The 21,874-nt window shown below is 40.1% G+C and overlaps 1 protein-coding gene across 4 annotated transcripts in view; it reads right to left on the bottom strand.

Annotated features, from left to right (window-relative positions):
- The window catches only part of LOC126248568 (spectrin alpha chain), a 134,147-nt gene that overhangs the window by 69,261 nt on the left and 43,012 nt on the right, over positions 1–21,874 (bottom strand). For all 4 annotated transcript variants that reach the window (XM_049949666.1, XM_049949667.1, XM_049949668.1 and 1 more), the window contains exons 5-16: positions 21,474–21,604; positions 21,111–21,299; positions 20,491–20,679; positions 20,228–20,398; positions 16,282–16,449; positions 15,926–16,165; positions 14,149–14,337; positions 13,915–14,070; positions 13,688–13,820; positions 13,407–13,591; positions 10,200–10,352; positions 2,672–2,831 (exon numbers count right to left, since the gene is read on the bottom strand). In XM_049949666.1, coding sequence (XP_049805623.1) covers positions 2,672–2,831; positions 10,200–10,352; positions 13,407–13,591; positions 13,688–13,820; positions 13,915–14,070; positions 14,149–14,337; positions 15,926–16,165; positions 16,282–16,449; positions 20,228–20,398; positions 20,491–20,679; positions 21,111–21,299; positions 21,474–21,604 — 2,064 coding nt within the window. The remainder of the gene's footprint in view (positions 1–2,671; positions 2,832–10,199; positions 10,353–13,406; positions 13,592–13,687; positions 13,821–13,914; positions 14,071–14,148; positions 14,338–15,925; positions 16,166–16,281; positions 16,450–20,227; positions 20,399–20,490; positions 20,680–21,110; positions 21,300–21,473; positions 21,605–21,874) is intronic.

The following is a 21,874-nucleotide window of genomic DNA, read 5'->3' as shown; positions in this document are numbered from 1 at the left end:
GGCCTGGCCTTTACCAGGGGGTACGTGCGTGCCTTACTTGTCTACCCAGGGCGGGGAATTACGCGTTACCCCGTCACCGGCTACGCGTGCGAACGCGTGAGTCGGCCTTCAGGCACACACAGGGAGGAAGGAAGAAGAGGAAAAAGAAGGGAGAGAGGGAGAGAAAGGACAGACTGTCTCAAATGCCGAGGCGGAGACCAGAGAAGGCAAGGAGGAGGAGGTGGCGGAGGAGGAGGCTAGGAGGAAGAGGAGGAGGCTAGGAGGAAGAGGAGGAGGCTAGGAGGAAGAGGAGGAGGCTAGGAGGAAGAGGAGGAGGCTAGGAGGAAGAGGAGGAGGCTAGGAGGAAGAGGAGGAGGCTAGGAGGAAGAGGAGGAGGCTAGGAGGAAGAGGAGGAGGCTAGGAGGAAGAGGAGGAGGCTAGGAGGAAGAGGAGGAGGCTAGGAGGAAGAGGAGGAGGCTAGGAGGAAGAGGAGGAGGCTAGGAGGAAGAGGAGGAGGCTAGGAGGAAGAGGAGGCAAGGAGGCAAGGAGGAAGAGGAGGCAAGGAGGCAAGGAGGAAGAGGAGGCAAGGAGGCAAGGAGGAAGAGGAGGCAAGGGAGGCAAGGAGGAAGAGGAGGCAAGGGAGGCAAGGAGGAAGAGGAGGCAAGGGAGGCAAGGAGGAAGAGGAGGCAAGGGAGGCAAGGAGGAAGAGGAGGCAAGGGAGGCAAGGAGGAAGAGGAGGCAAGGAGGAAGAGGAGGCAAGGGAGGAAGAGGAGGCAAGGGAGGCAAGGGAGGAAGAGGAGGCAAGGGAGGCAAGGGAGGCAAGGGAGGAAGAGGAGGCAAGGGAGGCAAGGGAGGAAGAGGAGGCAAGGGAGGAAGAGGAAGAGGAGGAGGGGGAGGAAGAGGAGGAGCGGGAGGCAAGGAGCAGGAGGCAAGGAGCAGGAGGCAAGGAGCAGGAGGCAAGGAGCAGGAGGCAAGGAGCAGGAGGCAAGGAGCAGGAGGCAAGGAGCAGGAGGCAAGGAGCAGGAGGCAAGGAGCAGGAGGCAAGGAGCAGGAGGCAAGGAGCAGGAGGCAAGGAGCAGGAGGCAAGGAGCAGGAGGCAAGGAGCAGGAGGCAAGGAGCAGGAGGCAAGGAGCAGGAGGCAAGGAGCAGGAGGCAAGGAGCAGGAGGCAAGGAGCAGGAGGCAAGGAGCAGGAGGCAAGGAGAAGGAGGCAAGGAGAAGGAGGCAAGGAGAAGGAGGCAAGGAGAAGGAGGCAAGGAGAAGGAGGCAAGGAGAAGGAGGCAAGGAGAAGGAGGCAAGGAGAAGGAGGCAAGGAGAAGGAGGCAAGGAGAAGGAGGCAAGGAGAAGGAGGCAAGGAGAAGGAGGCAAGGAGAAGGAGGCAAGGAGAAGGAGGCAAGGAGAAGGAGGCAAGGAGAAGGAGGCAAGGAGAAGGAGGCAAGGAGAAGGAGGCAAGGAGAAGGAGGCAAGGAGAAGGAGGCAAGGGAAAGAGTAAGTAAGACAGTGAGATGGAGTAGAACAAAGAAAGGAACCAACCAAAGGAAGGAAGGAAGAAACCAGAAGAAGTGAAAAACAAAAATGCCCGCAAATATAGGTCGTGGAACCGTCCATCTCCGGACGCAGGCACTAACTACCCCCTTGAGGGGGAGGGACTCCTTTTAGTCGCCTCTTACGACAGGTAGGAATACCTCGGGCCTATTCTAACCCCTGGACCCGCAGGGGGAGGGGAGGATCAATGAAAAGGTAGAGAGTTAGAAGGCATGAGGAAATTACACACATGCTTAATTAAAGATAGAAAAACTTTTCTGAAATTATGATGAAGCCTTCTGAAGATTCTCTGGATCAGCAATAGTATTGTCTGGTCATTTGAGAGTCATATAGGAAATCCTTTCTTGACATTAATTAAATCCAATGAGTTGTCTACTTTACACATACTTTCTCGGCACAGCAAGAGGGAGGGAAGGAAATATTGCCATTAACTGACACTGAGTATAACTCAATACCACATGCACATATGATCTCTGTTGAATTTGACTGAACTGAAATGAAACATGAAAATTTGACAATTATAGTGTATACAACACGCCAAAAATGAAAACTACTTTAATTTTTTTTTATTATTTTGTGAAACAACCTTATATCAGAGCCTTAACACACACACATCATGCCCAATGTACAATTTGCATTAGCTTCAACAGCAAGTGTCAACTAGAGCAAAACACTTTTGATATTCATAACCTGCATCATTATAATCATAAAGATTTTAGTCAGATATGCACTTTGTTCCACAGAAGGATTTTTTAAAATAATTTTTCTGTGCTCTCAATCCTTATTTAACACCTAATTTTGCCTTATGCAGTGCAACTTGTATTGCTGCAAATGAACTGCTGCAATAGTTGGTGCGGTGTTTGTGGTAGTAGTAGTTGTTGTTGAACAAGCAGCAATAGTCTTAGTAATTAGCCAGTACCTGTTAAACAATGCCATACGTATATTTAATTTCAGAGGGAGGGCATTCCACACAAATACAGCTACTATAATGCAACACCTGTAATACTTCAGTTACAATAACATTTTATGTACGCTCTTAACTTTCATTACAGAAACAGGCTTCTGCAAAACTACTGCACATATTTAAAAACTTAGGCAGTCCTTTTCAAAACTAAGTGACAGTCACAAAATATACTAAAAACTATTAACCTCTGTTTGTAGATGCAGCTACTGGTTCCTTCTCTCTTATCCATGCTTCCTCATCTTCGATATCACGGAAAAGTTGCTGCACTTGCAGTGAATCAAGCAGGCGTTGCTTGCGGATGTTCATTGGACGTTGCAATGCAGAGTATCGTTCAGTAAGTGCAAGCTGTAATGCATAAACATTATCATTGAATCTTACACAGCACACAAGTAAACTACAAAATGTATCATTTCGATACACTGCATATTTATTGAATATCACAATACAGCATATGTTATAACTTCCACACAGGATTTTGAAAACTTTTCTAAAACAAGTATCGGCAGCAGAAACACAATCAACATCAACAAGTATGACCACTATTTTCCAGCAAAAGGAACAAATTTATAAAGATTCCAAATGCATCAACCTAAGGACTGTGATAGAAGTGGCACATCAACACAATTGTTTTAGCTCTCCATAACATGGAACAACAAGAACTGTAAATGCAAAATAGAAAGAAGGCAACTGGTGTACAATTAAAACAATAAATATTAGAAGCAGGTAAATAATCCAAAAACTGACAAATGTCAAAAAACTTAAACACAGCTGTATTAAAATGCAACCAAGAATTGAGAACTGGCATGGCACAAAATGGTACCAATGCAACTCGAGAAGCAGTAAGCACAACTTTTAGTGTTTTAATATACACAAACTGAATCTCTAATGCCTTTCTTACAGCTAGACCTTTATCCGTTAACTTTGGTTTAACACTATGTGCAAATTGTGCAGTGACAGAAACTTTTGTTTTCAAAATTAATGACAAGTACTGACAAACATCTAAAATAAGGCAAGATACAAATTCAGATTGACAATTAGCACCCATTTCATAGATGAATGTTAATAAATACCACAAAAATGTTTTTCATCCAATCTATTTTTATTAAATGTGATATCTGTGTCAGTGACACACTATCATATAACAGATCATAACATACCCATAATTTACTGGAACAAATCAAAACGGAATAACTGAACACAGAGCTGTGAAATGCCAGAATGACAATAACACTGACAGCAACTACAAAAGTAAATACACTAACAAAAACAAAATTTGAACATCAAGGAGGAGTTGTGAAAGATAAACAAAAGTTTGTAAGCATGTGTGTATATCTGCACTAGTAGCACAACTCACAATTAGGCTGCAAATTAGGTTTGCTTTAAATATGTGCTGTAACAGTCATGAGTGTTAGTTACCTTTGAGACTGGACATAGTGAGCTGCTGTTAGTCAATAATGTCTTTAAGGTGACAAAGACACCACTATCAACATCTCACTGAGTTTGAGCGAGGTCATGTAATAAGGCTATGTGAAGCTGGATGGTCCTTCTGCCGATATTGCAGAAAGACTCAGCAGGAAAAAAGTCACTGCAAATGATTGCTGGCAGCAGTGGTCGGGGAAGGTACGGTTGCAAGAAGAACAGGCTCCAGACGGCCATGTGGCACTACCGAGAGGGAAGATAATTGTGTTTGACATATGGCTGTGGAGCACCACACTGTATCTGCAGCAGCAATTCAAGCAGCAGTAGGCTCCACAGTGTCAAGTCAGAGGTCATTGGAGGATAGATTGAAGGTCTGTTGTGTTTTCTGATGAACACCAGTTCTGCCTCGACACCAGTGATGGCCATGTGTTGGTAATGAGGACAGGTGATCTCCAGCAACCAAGCTGTCTGTGGCCTAGACACACTGGACCTACACCTGTTGTTATGGCCTAGAGTGCGATTTCGTATGACAGCAAGAGTGCACTTGGGGTCATACCACGTATCCTGACAGCAAATTTGTACATCAGTCTGGTGATTCAACTCTCGTACTGCCATTCATGAACAGAGTTTCATGGGATGTTTTCCTGCAGGATCATGCTTTTCCACATACCGCTGTTGTAACTTATTATGCTCTACAGAGTGCAGACACGTTGGCTTGACCTGCTCCATCACCAGATCTGTCCCCGATCGAGCATATATGACAACTCTACCATCATCCACAACCAGTATTAACCATTCCTGTATTGACCGACCAAGCACAATAGGCAAGGAACTCCATTGCACAAACTGACATCTGGCACTTGTACAACACAATGCATGCATGTTTGCATTCAACATTCTGATTTTTATTAATGTACCAACATTTCAAATTTACAATAGCTTTTCTCACTTTAACCTGTGATGTTGCAGTTAATCACTTAACTATGTTACCTAGATAAATGTATTCTCAAAATCTCCTCACTGTACATTAATTAGTTCTTGTGTTGGGATTTTTTTCCATCTATAAGAATTTACAATAAAAATATTACTCATCTCTCTCAGAGCTATACTTCCTTTTTCACAATAGAAAGAGAGATTGGTTGAGGATGGTGGGAAAGGGGAATTGGGGAAGGGGTGTCATGTCACTCAGACCCTTGGCTGAGAGCAGGTCACCCATTGTGGGGAGGAGGAAAGGAAAGAATGAAGTATCTTGCTTTCCTTCATCTCGACAACACTTCCATCTCACAACAGGTGTGTCGTCCTCACAACCTACAATCTGAATGGCTTGCCTCTCCTTTCCAAATTTCTTCATGCAATCCCTCTTACCCGCCAGGAGGAGGAGGAGGAGGAGGAGGAATGTATATTTTAGAAAGCTAGAAGTATTAATTTCTGTTTTCTGTGATTCTATCTGCAGCAGGAAGTTGCTTCACCTGAAGATAAGCACTGGCCAGCCTTTTAGTCATGCTGTGATTTTAACAATTTTCTCAACTGAACTTGGTTTTATTTAGTATAAAAATTTACTTCATTTTAGAAGATTTAATAATGGGTAAGGTGTCAATCACAGTCAATTAGGAGAAATCGACATTCACCAGGAATGATTTGAGAGATCCATCATTTTCCCCAAGTCAAAGATGGTTGGATCAGGTAAAAACTCCTGTTCTTTCTATACGTGGTCAAGCTTTTATAATTCCTTGTGCATTTTATAGATGTGTAATTACAACAACACTATCAAGGACTACTCGCATATGAATGGTACTGTCCCACTGCACAATTAAGCTGGCAAATAGCAATCCTGCAGGGAATAAAAGGAGTTTACCAGGAGAAAAATCGTAACTTGAGTTGGAAAATCTGTAGTTTGTCATCAACAACCCTCAGTTCTGGAAGCTTATACAAGACGTATGTTATAGAGCATCAGAGCTCTTCTGATCAATTGAAGATGTACCGGAAACAGAGACCATGCCCGTGACTTGCATTCACTGAATATATGCTGCCAATCACAAATGACTTAAGCAAGTGACTGGGCCACAATGTTAGTGTAAGAATTTTTAGCGTGTTAAACAGAACCTACAAGAACTTTATGAATCAATACAATGTACTGCCTGAATGGCTCCTTTTTTAGATTATAAATCTTTTTCCTGTTTGAAGTGAGTATCAACTATTACCCCTTAAGATATAAAAGAACAAAAAATGTGAAGTAAATAAGTTTCAGTGTATCAGTGATGATGATAGTGGATAGTTAGAAAACTGTAATGGTAACTACATTCAGCTACTGCAGGTCATGAATATGTAACTGCTGCTAGTTATGTAGATCTGGGTCACTAACTGTGCCATCATTGTAAGAAACTTTAATATCAGAACAATAAGAATTGCGTTTAACAAAGCAGATGTGTTATGTCTTACTGCAATTAAGAATTAGTCTATCATCTGATAACTAAGAATTGCTCTTCAGAACTTAATTTGTTGTATTATTCAGTTCCTGACCCAAATCACTAATACTTAAACTTGTATCATGTGCAAACAACACAACTTTACAGTTACTCGATACAGACAAAGATAAGTTATTAATGTACAAGATGATATCCACTGATCAACTAACAGCACATCATAAAATGTTTAGGAAATGAGAGATCTGATTATGTAAGATCATATATACCATCCATTATGATCAGAAGCAACATCACATGGGACCCTGCATGGAACTTAATTGCTTCAAGAAAATCCAAACTTTCATCTAATTGGTGAAAAAGTTGTGTTTATGGCTATGATCCTCAAAGTAAGAAGAAACTGTCATCATTGAAAAGGCTTTCTGCATCTCAGCAAAATAAAGCCTCCTTCCTATTTCCTAAGACGAAAATCAAGTTGAAAGGGCAGAGACTTGATACGCTGGAGCAGATTTACATGGAATCACAGAAGATAAAAAACCCTAACAAATAGACTTCCAGGATGCATTTAAAATGTGGCAAAAACATTATGATATATGTATTCACTCCCAATGGGACTATTTTGAAGCTGGTGAAGAATAACATCTAGGTAATTCTTTGGAAGCTGGTGAAGAATAACATCTAGGTAATAAGTATTAATTTTAATTAATATACTTCAGGAACCTTGTATATCAAACAAAGCTGTCCTATAAATACTGTGAAACATCCCATGTGACAATACCCCTCCAAATGCTTGCCCACTTCTTGTGTGAGGACATAAACCAAGCTTCAAAAACTTGACTGGTGTTGTGAAAAGAAGTTTTGATACTGTTATCCATAATAAGACAAAAAATAAACATTTTAAGATTTTGCATACCTCTGTTATAACAGTAAGATTTTTATGACCTCATTCCAGTAAACTGACAAAATTTTGTAGCTCCCATGAGACTATCACATACTGTTTTCATGTTATTCACAGACACATTTATCCTACTTACAATGTTCAAACTCTTAACCACTACAGTAACAATTCTAAAGTTGTCAGCGTTTTCTGTCATTAGCCACTACAGATTATTACTGACTACGTTATAAGCTTTCCTCCACATCATGCTTTCTTCCTCAAGAGATTGTGCTGCTTGCCTGTAATTACAGAAACTGCCAGCTCCATTAATAACATGCAATAAAAACCAGACTAAATACATTGTAACTATTCAGAATGAAGTTTCACTCTGCAGCGGAGTGTGTGCTGATTTGAAATTTCCTTTTAGATTAAAATTGTGTGCTGGACCAGGACTCAGGCCTGGGACCTTTGCCTCCTCAGCAAGTGATCTACCAACTGAGTTACCCACGCACAACTCACAACCTGTCCTCCCAGTTTTCCTTCTGCCAGTGCCTCCATCTCCTAGCTTCCAAACTTAGAGAAGTTCTCCTGCAAAACTTGTAGGTAACTAGAACTTCTGTACGAAAGAATGCTGCAGAGACCTAGCTTGGCCACAGCCAGGGGGGGATTGTAAGAGCACCTGCCTGTGGAAGGCAAAGTCCCAGGTTTGAGTACTGGTACAGCACACAGTACTAATCTGGCAGGAAGTTTCAAATCAGCACATACACTGCTGCATAATAAAAATTCAATCTGGAAACAATGATCCTCACAACCCATTGTATCATAATAAGGTACCTCATCAGTCATTCATTTCTGAATAATTATGAATATAACTTTAAATATGTGATTTTTTATTTGTATATGTATGTCTTCATTAACAGAAGTTCATGTCTGATTTGCTAGCATCTTTTGGTTCCTTTCAGCATGCAAGCAACGAGAAACTTGTGAGAGAGTGATCATCATGTGTGTAAACAAATGGTTCATTTCTTACTTCTGACTATAAAATTGCCTCCTGCACTAAGGTGTCATTTGAGCAAATTCCTTCCTGTATCATCAATAGCATCTTCCCAAAGCAAGCCACATCCATGAAGTTCCAAAACTGCAGGCAATCTTCAGGCCACAACTCCTCCATCAATGGGGATTATATAACCCTGCCTTCACCCTTTCTTCCCAACCTAGGATGAAGCCAACTACATCTGAATTTTTGTCATCATCTTTGACATTCTGCCCTTCTCTCTAATGGTTTCAGCCATTGTTAGGGCAGCAGCTGCAAAATTAACTGCATCTTCCATGTGAAAAATGCTGTCCAAACAATAAATTACACAAAAATATGCTTTTGCAAGCAAGGGTTATGATATAAAATGAACAACTGCACCCATAATTCAGTACCATAATAACATAATTCCATGATAAGAACACAGGAGAACAACAATTCCTTAAATAGGGACAGAGACCTCTCAGAAACCTTTTATATGAATGAACAATGATTGACTTCCTGTTTTAATTTTTTGCAGCATGAATATCCCATGTGTATAATGTAATCAGGTGATGTGCACCAGTTTGCAGTTCCAAACATGAATGCTTGGGGTGCTGCTGCAAAGGTGTAAACATTAGGTGAATTGTTAACAGTGGCCGAACACCATCCCGTATCATTTCCCCATCTCCTGACACCACACCCATTTCATTTCCCAATAATCCAGGCCCAGTAAAGGTTACTACTAGCCCAGCCAGGTCATAACGATGCCACATAATAGTGAGAGAGTGAGTATAAAGACTTTTTCCAAAGGTTGAGGAATTTTCCATCTCTTCTACGTGACTGATTGTTGCTCAATGTCTGTCTCTTTTTGGTGAATAGTGATCTATCCTCACCAACATAGTCAATGTAACATGAAAAATAAAGTTCACGCAAGATATCTTGGCCCCTGTACAGAAATGCATTCCCCTCCTCAGCAATGGGCAAGTCCACCTCCCCTGTTCTGGACACCACGTAAGTGCATACAAAATGTAGCTAACATACTGAATGTTTCCTTACATTTGAGACAAGATCTGTATCTCCAATGGACTGGACATAGTGCACTCACTTCCAATCATATGCACACACGAGTGAAAGGGAAATATTCAAAACATCCCTCATATACCATAAAAGGTTTAAGATAGTGGAACTAGTTTTTGGCAAAAAATAGCAGGGAAAGCAAAGAGTATTTTGCCATATAGTTAATGTGTGAAAGTTTCTTATCTACTGCAATACACTAGTAACTACAGATTTTTTTGTATGAAATATTATTTTACAAGCCATTGATAGCTGAAATGAAAATTGGTATGAATTTGTAACAACATATGTGAAGGGATCACACATTTATTTTTATACTGAGCAAGAGCTTTTCATATGCTATTGACCAGGCTTTCCTTTAAACACTGGCTTGATAATGGACTGTTTCAGGATTCTGTCACAATTGCAACTGCATTAGCAAATTAATGAGATGAAACTGTGTGCAGTCCACTGTATTTTGACAAAAGAAGCAAATTTTAAAATGGCAACAACAGACAGAAATGTTAGAGATGCACTTATATGAAGGTTTCAGGTGTAGAGCCACACGTCCCCTACTGCGCTGTCCCATCCACAAGGAAATCCCCACCACTACCATTTACCCCTCATATACAGCACCATCAGCACAGCAGGGTCCAAGTAATTTTCTGCGCACTCTACCAGTCAACCATGTTATGTTTACGTATCACCCATAGTTATTCCCTCCAAAGCATACCAATTAATCAACTCCCATTTGTTGCAAGTTGCTGTTTATATATGTTCACAATAACTGAGAAACATACTGCACAGTGTTTCTTTTCTTAACAAGCTGTAAAACCAGTATTATTTACAGATATCATTTTGATGTTTTAACAGTTTGAGAGATATAACAGATACAAAGAGGAAACAAGATAAATAAGGTACATTACCTCCTTAGCTTTTATATTGTCGGCATCAAAATGTCCTCTTTCCACAAACTGTGCTGCAGCAACACGAATGCCTTCAATACGATCTTGATGTGAAGCAACGTCTGCTTCCAACAATGCATGCTTCTTCTGAAGATTCTGCACACTTGTCAGATCCTTAAAAGCAATTGAAGTTGTGAAATTATTGTATATAAAAGTAATTTACCGCTAGCAATAATAGTATTTTACTGACACACCATCACTGAAGCACATAAACCACAAATCTCTTTATGGAGACCTTTTGGCAACACTAACAACAAATATCTGTGGTAGAGTAAATACGTTAATTACTCTACAACTTTTCTGATCTTATCTTCTGCCACAGTAGTTTTGTAGTAAGTGGTGACTTACAAATGTAGCAGCTATTTTTGGCAAAATTAATGCACATTTTTGGAGAAATTAATGTCTAACAAGTTTGTTGGTGTGGCCTTTATCTGCAATAAGTGTATAAACATTCATTTTATAAACAGTAAAGGGACAATAAAAAATCTGGTTAGAGATAAAACAATAATAAAAGAGTTTTTACTCTCCAAAATAAAACAACCTCAAGGAATGCTGCATTTTGGAAAAAATCCAAAACTTCTTTTTGTAAATTGGTTTTGGCTTATTTTTGTCTTTTGGTTGTATTTAAGCTTTCAACAAATGACAACTGATTGTGTCGAGACTTGCTTTTGTAATTTAAGGTGTTCCTTGATATCTTTCTTTTTCCAATCAATTCAATGATAGCAAATCTGTAGATCACTGGTTTCAAAAAATTAGCATTAAAGCCCTGATTAGCATTTTATAGAGATCTTCCCTGTGCATTCATAGCTGTGCGATCCAAACTTGACAACATTACAGATAGAGCTTACAAGGTGCATAAAGTAGAAGTAGAACTGAAAAGACCTCTAATCACTCACTCCAAGACATGTCTTGGAATGATTGCTGATGGAAATAACTGAATCTATATAAATTTAAATGAGATGAACAATTTTGCTTGCCAGTTGTTACCAACTTTAGCTAGGACAACATTGCTTTGCTTCACTCCAAAATGCCTGGACACTTCCCTTGTTGAGAGACCTTCCTGGCACAAAGTAGCAATGTGGACGCGATCGAATTGCGGTATTGACCATCTAGGCGTGGTTAACTATAGACAACATGAGCCATGTACCTCCTTCCTGGTGGAATGACTAGAACTGATCAGCTGTTGGACATCCTCTGTCTAATAGGAGCTGCTCATGCATGGTTGTTTAGATCTTTGGGCAGGTTTAGTGACATTTCTGAACAAAGGGACTGCGTCTGTGATACAATATCCATAGTCAACATCTATCTTCAGGAGTTCTGGGAACCAGGGTGACGCAAAACTTTCTTTGATGTGTGTGATATCAGTCGTCAAAAATTATTGCTGTTCTTCAGATGGTGTGGTTAGGCAGGATACTACGAACACGTCTTAAATTGCAGTAGCTGAATATTTCTGACAAACGTGATGATTACTTTCACTGCTGTGCATGGAACATTTCATTTCATGTGTTAACTGGCTGAACACATGTTCCATCAAGAATTTAGATTTTTCCATAGAAAATCTATTACTGTGAAATTGCTCAAGAACTCACTCCATACCTTTTTTAAGCATAATTATATTTTTTGCCATCATTATTGCAATAATTTGAAATCTATGAAAGAACTAAAATCAATACAAGAAACTAACCTTGAAACTTTGTTCAAGATATACCAAATAAAAATCTGCCAGTAATATTTTTAATAATGACAAATGGCTGGCTTCATAAATGGCTGGTCGGCCTGAAATTTTTCTAATTGGCTGGTCCTCAAAGTGTTAAATTTTGAATGAGTGTCAAATACTCCGTGATTTAATGAATCCATCACACATTCCAGATGTAACATGATTCATCTTGTGTAATAGGAAATTTACTTTCAAAGTAAAGATTCCGAAACCACAATTCACAATATTTTTCTGTGCCCTGTTATAGTAAATATTTGTGATATCATGCTCACCAAAAACAGTTTGCCCCAGATTAAACTTTCTAAAGAAAAGGCACCAATGAGTAAGTGATATTTGTAAAATCATTTAAGAGAGTAACATTTCTAGTGAGAGCATTTAATATTATGATTTTTGATGTTATAGGGTAAAAAATAAATAAAAGGTAATTGAGTTACTGCTAATATGAAGAGACACTGGTGTGAAGAAGAAGAGAGCTATTGTTGTGTGGGGGAAATAAGAAACTTTTCACTACTAATGAAACATAAGGAAAACTTCCTTTCAAATAACAACAATGAACGGAAAATAAAAATGTTATGCTAAATGACCCACTCCAATTAACAAGAGACAAAATCCTAAGAACCCCCAATTCAACAAGCTTCAGTGTTCTTTATTTCCTAATTCATGATGAAATTAATTATTTAACAAAACAAAATACCAAAGATTCCTGGAATTTGCATTCTCCCATCAGAGAATAGGAAACTATGCAGTTACTGTTACCCAAACCCTTGGGAACAGAATGCAGATCTTTTACCACTTGACCTGCAATGGCTTTCCCCCACGCAAGTATATCTTTAACTGATTGAACTCACTAAATGTTCGGGGAGGAAGGGGGTGGAAAAAAAATTTCAATGTGGGTTTGATAAACAAAATAAAATTTCTTTGTTTTCAAGTTCTCAAACAACTTCTGTGGCCTGAAATGGAACCTGTCTCTGACCCTTAAACTCCATTTTTCTAAAATAGAAACATACCAGCCTAAACAATTTTGTAGTAGTTACGGTCCGTCCAATGGTGTCTGAACTAGCATGTTGAAATTTTGGGTCACAAAGTCTGGCTATTCCTTATGAGGTCACAACTCAAACTTCCTAGGCAATTAAGTCAATGAAAAGTTTGTTTACACATTTGATGTGCTTTTCCTCTGCTTAACACTTCCTTTGTATCATGACTGAAGTCTGAAAAGTAGTATGAGAATAGGGAGTATTTCAGGGAACTGCGACTTCAATATTTTGAAACAATTCAGAACTAGAGAAACTAACTAATTTTGCCAACAGAACACTAAAATTGAACTGATATATAAAAGTGAAATATGAACTGGTCAGAGTAGGCAGTTTTGAAATCATTTCATAGTAATTCTGTACGTATTTCCAAATTATGATCAACTGTACTTTAAGATTTTGGTTCAAGTTCATGTGTACCTTGCCGTAGTCTTCGCTCATCAGTTGACCCTCAATTTCTGACAACCACAGTTCTACATCCTCAACCGTTCTATTGAACTGCTGCTGTTGAGAAGCCTCTTGTAATTTTGAACCTTTCTTCTCTGTTTCTGAAACTAGTGTCTCCCACAACTGCAAGATTTCATCCATGCGTGACTGGATTCTATCTGTAATAATAATAATAATAATAATAATAATAATAATAACGCACTATTTTGTAATAGACATGCCTCATGTAATTGGCTATGGATATGACTACAAACCTGATGCATAGTGATTTGCTTCAATCAATTCCTGTCCAGTGGAAGCAATCTCATCCATTCGTGACTTATTGGCATTAAGTTCCTGTTCAAAGTTTTGATGTTTCTGCACTTTTCCATTCAGATTTGTGGGATCCTATAAAAGGATGGGAAATATAAAGTTAAAAATATGTAGCCAAAAGTCAGTGTTAATTAAAAAGTTTTAACTCTTATTGTAACTGTCCACTTACAAGATAGCTATCATCAGTGGCAAACTTTAGTTTCTCATTGATCCAACCTTTAGTTTCATCACAGTCCCTTTCAAACTGTTGGAAGCGATTTGAGTCTTCGAGAATTGCTCTACGCTGGGCTGATTTCTCTAGCAGAGCTGAACGGCGTTCTAAAAGCTGCAACAAATCATTAACATTAGAATTCCTCTCTTGTCTCTTGTGAATGAAATTATTATTCTGTTATATACTATTTACCATTGCTCTACGTTGTGCAACATCATCAGCAGCATAATGCTGACCCTCTATTAATTTTGTGGCAAATTCATCAAGTGCTTTTATTTTCTCCTCTTGTGCTGCCAAAGATTTCTCAAAATCTTCATGCTTTTTAATAAGTGCCTCAACAGAGTCTAAGGAATCACCAAGGTCTTCATTAGCCAAAAATGCCTGAAATGGAATAACCATAACATATTTAGACTGAACTGAAATTATGGACACAATCCATTTACAACATGTTTGACCTGAAGACACACAAAACGTCTCTTGCAATCTTTATTTATGACTCTTAACTGCACCATGAAGCTTTGGTGTGACTCAAATATCTTCTTTCATGGATGGTCAATTTGGGGGAGGGGACCAAAAAGCGAAATCATCAGTCCCATCGGATTAGGGAAGGAAGTGGGCCATGCCCTTTCAAAGGAAACATCCCAGCATTTGTCTTAAGCGATTTAGGGAAATCACGGAAAACCTAAATAACGACGGCCATACACAGGTGGAATTGTCGCCCTCCCGAATGAGAGTCCAGTGTTTTATTCTTTTTTCGTGATTACGGTAGATTTTAGAAATCAATTACTATGCTGACACACATCAACTTAATATATCTCCTATCTTTCTTAAGAGGCATGCTTTTACAGTTAGTGTAAGTACACAACAATTGATTTACTCACAAAACTGATCTGAAGAACGGATTTTTTCCATTCATATTAATCAATAAATTTTCTGAAACTTTAAGACACTCACTTTTGTTCCGCTGGCACTGAGTATTCAAAATCATGGGAAAGTGACTCAATTCTCAGCCTTATGCACAAACAACTACTCTGATAGTGATCTGAAGCTTGTATTAATTTATTTTATCATTTGACAGTCAACAAAAGCAGCTAATATAAAACATTATACTGTTTTATTATTTCTTTTTTTTTTTTTTGTCGGAAATGTGTCGCTATCAAACTGGGATTGTGCCAGATTCCGCGAAAGCCTAATAGCACTAAGTTTTTACTTTAAAATTGCTATGACCCACACTACTTACACACATTGCACTCATCACTGATAGTACAACTGTTTGTTACAGTGTCAACTGAACAATATACTCCATATGCCATTCTTACTAAGAATGGAAACAATTTCTTACACTGTATTTGCATACCTAATCTGTTAACAGTTGCAAGATTGTTTTCTGTTTTATCTTAATTTGAGGAACTGAAAAACCTCATCTCAACCAGCAGTGTGTGCCCGTAAAACGTGTATCCTGCAGAGTGCAAGCTGCAAATATACCCCACATCATCAAGCATATGAATGCAAGCAAAAAATGATCAAACTGTATCTAATAACATATATTCAAAAATAATTTCTCCGTCAATACAGTTAAACTTAGTGTGACTTTGTGCATAAACTATCAATTGTGATATGTTATTAGTGCAGCAGGCTAGCTGCAGTAACTAAAAAACTAAGATCACAGCTGCTGGAAGGCACATCATGTTATTTTACTTAAAACTACGTACCTTTAAGTCTTAAAAACCTAATTTAGTTTTATAGCTGTGAAACCGAGCACGACTGTAGAAAATGGATCAAGAAAATGGTGGGAAGGGAACACTCAGCAGAAATTATTATTTATAATTCAGCACAAAATTGTCACTTGTCATTTACTTCCTATCATAGTAAGGGCCTAGTAATGGTACAATGTACCTTCTGCCATGGATCATACAGTGGCTTCCAGAATATAAATGACGATCTACATGTAAAAAATATGTTGGTATACCTCTTGTTTGGCCATCCAAGTATCTGCCTGTTCTGTGTCACGATAGAAAAGTTGTAAATCCATGCACTGCTCATAAAGAATGCGACGTTCTTCCCACATAGACAACAATGATGCTTTCTCTGAACTCAGAACACCAAGCTTATCTTTTACTTCCTCAGAGGCATAATGACCATGTTTTAATAGTAGCTGCCCAGCTTCTGCTGTTGCTCGGAAACTGTCTTCCCTTGCATCAATTTCACCCTATGGATAGAAATAGTCAGCTCATTAATTAATAAGAATGTTTCATATTTAATTAAAACAATCCACCAAAACATTATGTGAAACATTTATTTTCATTGTTTAAGCAGTATAACAACCTTATGTTCTTGGTGTCTTTCCAACAATGCTTCAGCACCTGCTACGTCTTTGGCTAACTCATCTGCAGATATTATTGCTTTCATGTCATTAATCCATGAAATTAAGTCTCTGAAGTCTGCCAGAAAACGATGCAAGTAGTATGATTCATCCAACTTTTGGCGACGTTCCTGTAAGGAAGCAGGTAAGTGTAGTAGGTAATCATGTGGCAAAGTTTCAGAATGTTACAGTTTTATACTATTTTGCCCTTTATGATCAGTTTTTTAGTCAAGCTCAAATACATCTGTTTCTTCTTGACCAGTTATTCAATTGAAGTATTCACCATAACTGAAAAAAATTGCAGCAAACCCCACTGAAAATAGAAACAGCATTCTTCTACATAAGAAGAACATGTGGAGTTATTATTGTTAGTCAAAACCTTCTCATGAAAAGGAAATTTTGTTGTATGTGCAGAATACTCGGTTGGCAATAAAATCATGCAGATGAAACATTTAATTTACAATTTACATAAAACTTAGCATATCAGCAACAAGAAGAAACAGCAATACTAATTATGTAAAGAGCTTGCACAAAAACTTTTTTCTTCTGTCCTGTGAGTATGATAACTTTTGAATGTCGAGCATAGCTACACTATGTGATCAAAATTATCTGGACACCCCCAAAAACATATATTTTCCATATTAGGTGCATTGTGCTGCCACCTACTGCCAGGTACTCCATATCAGCGACCTCAGTAGTCATTATACATTGTGAGAGAGCAGAATGGGGTGTTCCGCGGAACTCACAGACTTCGAACGTGGTCAGGTGATTGTGTGTCACTTGTGTCACACGTCTGTATGCAAGATTTCCACACTCCTAAACTTCTCTAGGTCCACTGTTTCCAATGTGATAGTAAAGTGGGAATGTGAAGGGACACGTACAGCACAAAATTGTATGGGCCGACCTCATCTGTTGACTGCAGACACTTTAAGAGGGTCCTAATGTGTAATAGGCAGACACCTATCCAGGCCATCACACAGGAATTCCAAACTGCATCAGGATTCACTGCAAGTACTATGAAAGTTAGGTAGGCGGTGAGAAAACTTGGATTTCACGGTTGAGCGGCTGCTCATAAGCCGCACATCACGCACGCATGTAAATGCCAAACTACACCTCGCTTGGTGTATGAAACATAAACATTTGGACGGTTGAACAATGGAAAAACGTCGTGTGGACTGACTAATCACGGTACACAATGTGACAGGCCAATGGCAGGGTGTGGGTATGGCGAAAGCCTGGTGAACATCATCTGCCAGCGTGTATAGTGCCAACAGTAAAATTCGGAGGCAGTGGTGTTATGGTGTGGTCGTGTTCTTCATGGAGGGGGCTTGCACCCCTTGTTGTTTTGCGTGGCACTACCACAGCAGAGGCCTACACTGATGTGTTAAGCACCTTCTTGTTTCCCACTATTGAAGAGCATTTCAAGCATGGTGATTACATCTTTCAACACGATCGAGCACCTGTTCACAATGCACGGCCTGTGGCAAAGTGGTTATACAACAGTAACAGCCCTGTAATAGACTGGCCTGCACAGAGTCCTGACACGAATCCTACGTAACACCTTAGGGATGTTTTGGAACACCGACTTCATACCAGGCCTCACCAAATGACATTGATGCCTCTCCTCGGTACAGCACTCTGTTAAGAATGGGCTGATATTCCCCAAGAAACCTTCCAGCACACGATTGACTGTATGCCAGCGAGAGTGGTAGCTGTCATCAAGGCTAAGGGTGTGCCAACCCCATATTGAATTCCAGAATTACCGCTGGAGGGCGCCACGAACTACACTCCTGGAAATGGAAAAAAGAACACATTGACACCGGTGTGTCAGACCCACCATACTTGCTCCGGACACTGCGAGAGGGCTGTACAAGCAATGATCACACGCACGGCACAGCGGACACACCAGGAACCGCGGTGTTGGCCGTCGAATGGCGCTAGCTGCGCAGCATTTGTGCACCGCCGCCGTCAGTGTCAGCCAGTTTGCCGTGGCATACGGAGCTCCATCGCAGTCTTTAACACTGGTAGCATGCCGCGACAGCGTGGACGTGAACCGTATGTGCAGTTGACGGACTTTGAGCGAGGGCGTATAGTGGGCATGCGGGAGGCCGGGTGGACATACCGCCGAATTGCTCAACACATGGGGCGTGAGGTCTCCACAGTACATCGATGTTGTCGCCAGTGGTCGGCGGAAGGTGCACGTGCCCGTCGACCTGGGACCGGACCGCAGCGACGCACGGATGCACGCCAAGACCGTAGGATCCTACGCAGTGCCGTAGGGGACCGCACCGCCACTTCCCAGCAAATTAGGGACACTGTTGCTCCGGGGGTATCGGCGAGGACCATTCGCAACCGTCTCCATGAAGCTGGGCTACGGTCCCGCACACCGTTAGGCCGTCTTCCGCTCACGCCCCAACATCGTGCAGCCCGCCTCCAGTGGTGTCGCGACAGGCGTGAATGGAGGGACGAATGGAGACGTGTCGTCTTCAGCGATGAGAGTCGCTTCTGCCTTGGTGCCAATGATGGTCGTATGCGTGTTTGGCGCCGTGCAGGTGAGCGCCACAATCAGGACTGCATACGACCGAGGCACACAGGGCCAACACCCGGCATCATGGTGTGGGGAGCGATCTCCTACACTGGCCGTACAGCACTGGTGATCGTCGAGGGGACACTGAATAGTGCACGGTACATCCAAACCGTCATTGAACCCATCGTTCTACCATTCCTAGACCGGCAAGGGAACTTGCTGTTCCAACAGGACAATGCACGTCCGCATGTATCCCGTGCCACCCAACGTGCTCTAGAAGGTGTAAGTCAACTACCCTGGCCAGCAAGATCTCCGGATCTGTCCCCCCATTGAGCATGTTTGGGACTGGATGAAGCGTCGTCTCACGCGGTCTGCACGTCCAGCACGAACGCTGGTCCAACTGAGGCGCCAGGTGGAAATGGCATGGCAAGCTGTTCCACAGGACTACATCCAGCATCTCTACGATCGTCTCCATGGGAGAATAGCAGCCTGCATTGCTGCGAAAGGTGGATATACACTGTACTAGTGCCGACATTGTGCATGCTCTGTTGCCTGTGTCTATGTGCCTGTGGTTCTGTCAGTGTGATCATGTGATGTATCTGACCCCAGGAATGTGTCAATAAAGTTTCCCCTTCCTGGGACAATGAATTCACGGTGTTTTTATTTCAATTTCCAGGAGTGTATTAAGCCATTTTCAGCTAGGTGTCTGGATACTTTTGATCACATTGTGTATGTCTCAAATTTTTATTTCCTTTTAAGATATTATAATTGGGCAGGGAACAATGGTTAATTTTAAAGTAATCAAAATGAGTATGAAAATGTAAAAATTGATAAAAACTACTTAACAGATAACAACTTTTATTCTTTTGTAAATGGGAATAGCTTCTGTGTCCAACAATGGCCAATGCTAAGTGACTATACAACAATGAAACATAATGTGTTTAATAGTATTTTCGCTATTTCCGCCAAATATAAAACCATATAAGTTACAAAGACATTTAATACATTGAGTACATCAATATATCTTAAAGTGGCGCAAGACTGAGCTTAAGAGAGGTTCTCTCACAATTATCTTTCAACACACACTGACATTTCTGTAATTAATGGCTCTGAGCACTATGGGACTTAACATCTATGGTCATCAGTCCCCTATATCTGTAATTAATATCTAATCAGTTTGAGTATTCCAGGAATGTTCTGTTATTGGTGACTGTAACAAAAATATTTAATGTATATCTCATGTATCCAGAAGCCATACGTGATTTATGAACTAGATAGTCAGTCATGAGAATTAACAGAGAAAAAGGGGAAAAAATGATCTCATTGCAGTTACTGTATTTGTAATTGCTTTAAATACTACACTATTATTATGCAAAATCTACCTCAGCTTTTCTTGTAAGGCTCTCCCAATAAGCAACAATTTCAGCTCGTTTTGCCTGAATCTGGTCAGCATGATCTGCATGAATACCACATAAGCGATCTGCTTCCTGCCCAAGAGTAGACACTTTATCTTCAAGTGCAGCCAGATCTCGTTCAACACCCTCATGTTTTCTCTGAAACAGGAGGGAAGAAATACTGTACATAAAGATAGTTACCACAATACAAATAATGAAGGTGTCAGTGCAGAGTGAGAAACTAAATCAACCTGCAGTGTCTGAACACTAGCCAAGTCACGCCCATAGTCATCAGAGGACAAGACAACATCCTTTTCTGAAATCCATGCAACAGTTTCATCAGCATCCCTATTGAAACGCTGAATTTCATGAGCACCAAATAGTTTTTCTTGACGCATTAAAGCCAGCTGCTTAAGATGCATCCAAGCTTCATTAAGTCCCTGCAAGAAATCAGACATAATAATGAATGATAAGAAAACAAATGTGTGATCTGTAACTAGTATTTCATGAATATATTCCTTGTTATCACCATCCAAAAAATGAAAAATTGAATTTGTCCCAGAAAAAATGGAAGAGACTACTGCTCAGTGGTTCAGTGAGCATTCCTCATGTGTTAAGTCCTCCACCAATATGATCATGGCTCAACATGTTGTTCGTGTTTTGGTTAAAAAACATGAGCTGTATCAAGCATAGGTCTATCAGGGTGGGTGTGAATTTATATACAAATGTATTTCGGACATACGACCCGCTACAATTCACTGAATCAGCACAAAAATTTTAAAATGTCATCAGAAAATACTTCTGCCCATAGACAATCTATAGTTGGAAAAACATGTGTTAACAAAGTAACAGAGTTGTTAGAAAGCAATACCTCTTTCCGTTGACTGATAGTGTCTCTCTCTGGGTGTCCTTCCATAATTAACTTGTCAGCTAGTTCGTTAACTTCAGTGACACGATATTCTTGTGAAGCCATATCCTTCTGAAATTCATCAAACTTTCGCTGCAAGACCTCAACATGTTCTAAATCGTGGCCAAACTCATCAGTCGTCACAAATGTTTCCTAGTAAGAATGGAGAAAATAGACAATCATCACTCCTTCATTCATCACCACCGTAATGTGCATTTTACATGGAAATGCTTCAAATTAATCACAAAATTGTGAAACTCTTGCCCCAAGTTCAAAATGATCAGTATGACAACACACAAAAAGCTAAATTCAACAACATAACAGTACCTTATCATTTATCCAAAACATGACTTCATCACACTGACGCAGGAACTGGACAAGCACCAAAGCTTGTTGCAGCTTCATACCCTTCTCAGCAAGTTTGGACAGAAGAAGTTCCCAAAGACGATGCAGTTCATCTTTAAACAAAAAATGTCCACTATATATGCCATTTAAAAAAATGCAACTTTTGGTATATACTGGGGAGCCTCTAATCTTCATGATTACTTTTCCCCTGTGTCTTTTTGTATGAGTTTACACTATTTATTCCTCCAACTAACTTTACATTTTCTCATAACTGGAAGGCAAGCTGAGATTTATTGTATTTAAGATTCCAAAAACTAACAATGATACAATTTCAGTAACAATACTTTTTTACTACTGTTATTTCCTCCTTTAGCATGTAAAAA

Source organism: Schistocerca nitens, chromosome 3 (genome assembly GCF_023898315.1).
Source record: "Schistocerca nitens isolate TAMUIC-IGC-003100 chromosome 3, iqSchNite1.1, whole genome shotgun sequence".
Lineage (NCBI taxonomy): Eukaryota > Metazoa > Arthropoda > Insecta > Orthoptera > Acrididae > Schistocerca > Schistocerca nitens.
This window is presented reverse-complemented; position numbering and strand designations above follow the sequence as displayed.